The 6126-nt window shown below is 61.2% G+C and overlaps 1 protein-coding gene across 1 annotated transcript; it reads right to left on the bottom strand.

Annotated features, from left to right (window-relative positions):
- Positions 1–2361: 2361 nt before the first annotated feature.
- SUPT4H1 (SPT4 homolog, DSIF elongation factor subunit) lies at positions 2362–5050 on the bottom strand. The gene is made up of 5 exons (XM_032707409.1): positions 4920–5050; positions 4193–4299; positions 4031–4086; positions 3792–3845; positions 2362–2755 (listed from the first exon to the last, which is right to left on the bottom strand). Exons 1-5 carry the CDS (start codon positions 4995–4997, stop codon positions 2688–2690), a joined length of 363 nt encoding a protein of 120 aa, XP_032563300.1. The 5' UTR covers positions 4998–5050; the 3' UTR covers positions 2362–2687.
- Between the last annotated feature and the right edge of the window lie 1076 nt (positions 5051–6126).

Raw genomic sequence — 6126 nt, 5'->3', positions numbered from 1 at the left:
CAGGGAAGAGGCTCACGGAGCCTGAGGGGAGGCACCGCGTTCTTGGAAGGGCTGTGAGCTGCTGCAGGCAGGGGAGCTGCGGCTCCCTCAAAGACCACCACGTTCAGCCCACCCCGTTTCCCTCGCTGCTCTGGCTCTGTTGCACCTGCACGGGGGCTCCTGCCGGTCTTAACTCTCCATATCCTGCAGCAGTTGGGGCTTCCTGGAAGGGGTGAGGTTCCTGTGAGGTTAGAACCCCCCTCAGCTTCCCCGAGAGGCACAGTGACAGTGCACACTGCTCCCTGGGGCCAATTCCCTAAGCAAAGTTCCCAGCCCTGGCAGTGACTGCAGCTTCCCAGAAGGGAGGTGAGAGCCACGGTGCCTGCAGCCCCACACCAAACCCCAGCCAAACAAGCCCACCCTGCCCAGGGTCCTGTGCAGAGCCCTTTTGTCACCTCCTCTGCACCACAGGGCCAAGGGCCAAGGGTCCTCCAGCCTTGGAGCAGCTGCAGCATGACCATTCCCTGAAGCCAGGGAAGTGGGACACATCCTGGGAAGGCAGTAGGGAAAGGCACTGTGAGACACAGCAGAAAATGGAGATTGTGCCTCGGTCCATCTCCAGCAGCTCCCTGAGCCCACGCCGGGCTCCAGCCCCGCTGCACAAGGCCGTGCTGCCACCCCGTGGCACTGCCAGCGTGAGGCTTCCCGGGCCGGGCACGGCAGGGCGGGTGAGCTCCGTCATCCCCAGCATCCTCCCAACCTGGCTGGAGCCAAAACTCCCCAGACCCATCGCCATCCAGCTGGAGGAAGAGCCGCTCACCTCATCCTCCCTGACCCTCCCATCCTGAACCTGTCAGCTCTCGGCATGGCTGTCCAGACGGCACTGGCTGCAGCTTTCCCAAACCATTCCACAGGGATGAACACACCCGGGGGATCCCAGCTCACCCCGTGCTCCTCATGGCACAGCTGGTCAGAAACTGCCCTCCAGGGTCCATGCCCAGAATGCCTAAACCTGAGCATCCTGTGCAGTCATGTCCTGGGCTCCCAGGGCAGTCACTCCTCTCCCCCACAGACCTGACCTACTGGGAATTCCCAAGGTACACCTCCTGCCCAGACTCTGCAACCCAGCAAGCCTGGAGGATAACTCTCAGGCAAGTCAAGGGCTTTCATTTCACCAGGGATGTGTGAAAGTCACAGTCAACTCTGGAACTGACCCAGCTGACCCTGCTGCTCCGTCTTGCCAAGAAGAGAGTCCGACCCCCAGCCCAGGGCTCTCAGCTCTTCCCACAAAAGGTGATCTGCACCTGGAGGCGTTTTCTGGAGCCCAGAGACAACTTGACTTGGCCCTGCTCTGCACTGAGCCAATACTACTGACAGCAGATCACATCTGCAAGGGCCCAAGAGGAACGTGGTTTGAGGGGCTTTGCTCTGCAGTCCCCTCCAGGCCCCCCGTTGCTCCAGGCTTCTCCCACCACACATCTGCTCCAAAACCCTGCCGGAGGCCATGCTCTGGCTGACCTGGAGCACTTGGGACTCGTTTTTTGGGCCCAGCTCTACAAACCAGAGCAGGACAGAGCTGTCACCTCCCTACCTCTGGCAGTGTCATTCCCCAGCCAGCCCTGCACTCCCTGTGCTGCATGCAGCCTGTAGTTTTCAGGCTGTATTGGTTTTCCACTGTTTGTCTACAGGAAACAATAATTGAGCCTTTCAGCTCCAGGATTATCTCAGGAAAAAAAATATGGTTATTTCACAGAGCTACTGATGAAGGACTCAGCCCTTCGTGATCGGTGGCTGCTGCTGAACTGGAACAAAACAAATCAAACAAGAGCTGTCAGCTAAGGAGGGTGAATCCCTCAGGAGCCCATGTGGGGTAGACATTAAGCTGACACTTGAAACAGTCAGATCCCTAGAAATACGAAGCTGGATGGTGTTCCTGTCCCTGCTTGTCCATCCCTCCCCTCTGCAAGACCTGCTGCCTCCCAACCACACCAGCAAAAGGCTCATCCCACTCTGCCTGCCCTGGAGATCAGCAACAGCCAGTGGAAGGTCCTGGAAGGTCCATCCTGCTACCATGTCCCTTGTATAACAACCTGCAGGCCCAGGGCATTGTGACCTCCAGGAAAACACCTCCACAGGAAACACTGAACACCACCATACCTGCTCCATCCAGCCAGGAGCTGCACAGTGGGGATGGCCTGTTCCCACAGGGAACACTCCAGCACAGCCAGGGCAGGATCTCCCTCTCGAGGCAGGAATGTGGCCCGTGGCACAAGCAGTGACACAACCACTGGCTCCAAACAGTCTGGCACAGGCAGGGGGGAGAGTGAGAGACCCCCCCACACCACCACCCGCTTCCTGCAGTGGTGAAACCAGTGACCGAGCAACAGCTGGACCCAGCCCTGGCCAGGCAGTGGGATTTATTAACTATTTACACAGCTAGATCCCAAATTCCCTCTTTCCCACACCAACTTTAAAAAACTTGTGCATCACGATTAAAGACCCTCCCCCAGCCCTACTCACACCCTCCCCCCTGTCAAGGCTCAAATAAAGGTCTCTGGTCTGTGTGGGCAGAGCGTGGGGCGGCGGAGTCCGGAGGTACCGAGGGAGGGGAGCTGAGCCAGCACACCCCGAGTCCAGCCTCGCTTCCCTGCAGGGTAAAACTAAGAGGATTTGGAGCACCAGGATCCTCCAGGCAGCACAAGAGCCCTTTAGGTTTTTATGGCTGTGTCCCGGGATTTGTAGGCCACACCACGGCTCTTCAGCTCTCGGACGATCCCTGCAGCAAGGAGACAAACACAGGTCAGTGTTCTCGTGGGATGAGGAGCCCTGGAAAAATCTGGTGGTTCTGTCATGTAGAGATCAAGATCTGGACAATCATCTTTATTTCACAGAATCATGGAATATCCCGAGCTGGAAGGGACCCACAAGGATCACTGAGTCCAACCCTCAGCCCTGCACAGACACCCCAACAATCCCACCCTGTCCCTGAGAGTGTTGTCCAAACACTCCTTGAGCTCTGGCAGCCTTGGTGCTGTGCCCACTGCCCTGGGGAGCCTGGTCAGTGCCCAACCACCCTCTGGGGAGAGAACCTTTTCCTAAAATCCAACCTAAACCCTATCCCCGGGTTTTTTTAGATGTGCCTGGGTTGTGCCAGCAGGCCTCAGCTTCCAGCCTTGTGATGTTCCAGCTCCTTCCCAGTGCAGAGCTCAGGTGAGAAATAAGGAGCCTGGGATCCCAGATACTGGCACAGCTTTCCCCCTGGGGATTCAGGATTCACTCCTGGTCAGGAATCTGCTCTGGGGACTGGGCAGGGGCTCAGCTGGAGGGATGATGCCGTTTCTGCATTCCAGAGATAAGGCAAATCCTCTGTGCCCTCCACTCCATTTACAAACACACAAAGCCCCCCGTGGCACGAGCCCTTGGTGTAGGAGGACAGGAAGGGGCACCTGCTCACCAGGATTGTATTAACAGCACCCCATCCTGCAAAACTCTTTTCTATGGACAAACTTCTGTGTTTCCCTGGAGCTGAACCATTGGAGACGAGATCACTTTCCAGAGTCACCCTTTAATCCCAGTTTATCCCTCTGACAGCTGGTTTTAGGCAGCAGCACCTTCAATATCAGCTTCTGGCAGCCACAGTGCAGAACCCTGAAGCCCCTTCCCCAGTCCAGCACATTCTTGCAGTCACCCCTGCTGATCTCTTCCCACTTTGCTGATCCCTTCCCACCTTGCTGGTCCCATCACCCACATGGCATGATCCCTGTCCACAGTGTTCACTGAACCCCCAAACCCTGATTCCATCTCACAGGTACCTTGGGGCAGGCGGCCAGTCACGGACACTGCGTAGACACCTGGCTTGAAGGTACCTGGGGGGAAGAAAACACCGAGTTACCCCACATAGCAGCAGCCAGGTGGGAAGGGACACCTGTGCAGATGTCCCTTCACTGGAGGGGACATCGTGGGGCAGAACCCTCTCCACAGCCCAACCAACCCACTGTCCCTGAGAAGGGTCTGCTGGGGATCAGGGATCTGTGGCTCCCAAAATACTCACTGATCCTCTGCCACTTGGAGACCCAGCTGTCCTCGGGGCTCATCATGGCGATGATCCTGCGGGAGGAATTGGCACTAAGGGGACATTTCCCGGCTGGGTGACCCCACAGTGCCACCACAGCGTCCCTGGGCTCCCTGGGGACCGTGGCCAGGCCCCACTCACCCGTCGAAGGAGGAGCTGGTGCAGTCATAGACCATCTCGCGGTTGCCCTTCATCTGCAGGTAGGTCTCACAGTTGTCGCAGCCGTCATACTCGAACTGGTCGATGGTCTGAGGGGACAGGGGGGTCAGGGACGGGGCTGGCCGGGAGCAGGGAGGGAGAGAGACTCGGGAAGGGAGAGAGAAAGGGAACCCCGGGAAGGGAGAGGGAGAGCCCCGGGAAGCAGCGGACAGGGCCGGGGCAGGAAGCGCCCCGAGGCTGCGGGAGGCCGGGGCCGGGCGGCAGGAGGGGCAGAGGAGCTCGGGCCTGGCAGGGCCGGGACAGGAGGGCAGGGAGCGCCAGACCGTGCGGGGTAAGGGCCGGGTGGGGGCGGGAAGGCCCGGTATGGGGAGAAGGGCCCGGCAGTTTAAGCTGCGAGGGCCAAACCGGGCGGCAGGGCCGGGGCACGGAGGGAGAAGGGCCGGGGCCGGGAAGGGCCGGGGCACGGAGGGAGAAGGGCCGGGGCCGGAGCGGAGGGGCCGGTGGCGGCATCGGAAGGCCCAGCCCGGGCGGGGAAGGTCCGGACCGGGGAGAAGGGCCCGGGCAGAGGCTACGAGGCTTAAACCGGGCGAGGGAAGGGCCGGGCCGGGAAGGGAAAAGCGCCGGGGCCCGGAGGCCCGGGCTGGGCGGGGAGCGGTCCCTGCCCCTCTGCCTGGCTCTGTCCCCGTCCCTGTCCCGGTCCCGGTCCCACCTTGACCAGCGAGCAGAGCAGGCAGGCGCGGAGGTGCCGCAGGTCCTTGGGGACGGTCTCCAGCGAGATCGCGGCCATCGCTGCTCCTGCCCCGGCCCGGCCCCGGCACCGCTCTGCGGCTGCGCGCCCGCCGCGCTCGGCCCCGATCCCGGGCCCGGCTCCAATCCCAGTCCCGATCCCAATCCCGGTCACGGTTCCAATCCCGATCCCGGCTCCAATCCCAGTCCCGATCCCGATCCCGGTCACGGTTCCAATCCCGATCCCGGCTCCAATCCCAGTCCCGATCCCGATCGCGGACCAGGCTCCAATCCCGATCCCGGCTCCAATCCCAATCCCAGTCCCGATCCCGATCCCGGCTCCAATATCAGTCCCGATCCCGATCCCGGCTCCAATCTCAGTCCCGATCCCGATCCCGATCCCGGTCACGGTTCCAATCCCGATCCCGGCTCCAATCCCGATCCCAATCCCGATCCCGGTCACGGTTCCAATCCCGATCCCGGCTCCAATCCCAGTCCCGATCCCGATCGCGGACCAGGCTCCAATCTCGATCCCGGCTCCAATCCCAGTCCTGATCCCGATCCCGATCCCGGGCCGGGCTCCAATCCCGATCCCGGGCCAGGCTCCAATCCCGATCCCGGCTCCAATCCCAGTCCCGATCCCGATCGCGGGCCCGGCTCCAATCCCAATCCCGGCTCCAATCCCGATCCCGGCTCCAATCCCGATCCCGGTCACGGTTCCAATCCCAGCCCCGATCCCAATCCCGATCCCGGACCCGGCTCCAATTCCGATCCCGGTTCCAATGCCAATCCCAGTCCCGGCCCCGATCCGATCCCAGTTCAAATCCCGGTCCCAATCCCGATCCCGATCCCAGTCCTGGCCCCAATCCCGATCCCGGCTCCAACTCCAACCTCAATCCCGATCCCCCTAACCGGTTCCAATCCCGATCCTGATCCTGGTTCCAATCTCAGTCCCGATTCCGGTCCCGGTTCCAATCTCAGTCCCGATCCCGGTCCTAATCCTGATCCCAGTTCCGGCCCCAACCCCAATCCCAGACCTGGCCCCGATCCTGGTCCAATCCCAGTCCCAATCCCTGTCCCGGTCCCAATCCCATCCCTGATCCCGATCCCAGTCCCAGTCCCGCTCCCGCTCCCTCCCTGCGGGCGCCCCGAGGCTCCCCTGCCAGAACAGCCCCAAAGAACAAACGCAG

This window comes from Chiroxiphia lanceolata, chromosome 20 (assembly GCF_009829145.1).
Source record: "Chiroxiphia lanceolata isolate bChiLan1 chromosome 20, bChiLan1.pri, whole genome shotgun sequence".
Classification (NCBI taxonomy): Eukaryota; Metazoa; Chordata; class Aves; order Passeriformes; family Pipridae; genus Chiroxiphia; species Chiroxiphia lanceolata.
Note: the sequence above shows the minus strand (reverse complement) of the source record. Positions and strands in the feature narration are given on the sequence as shown.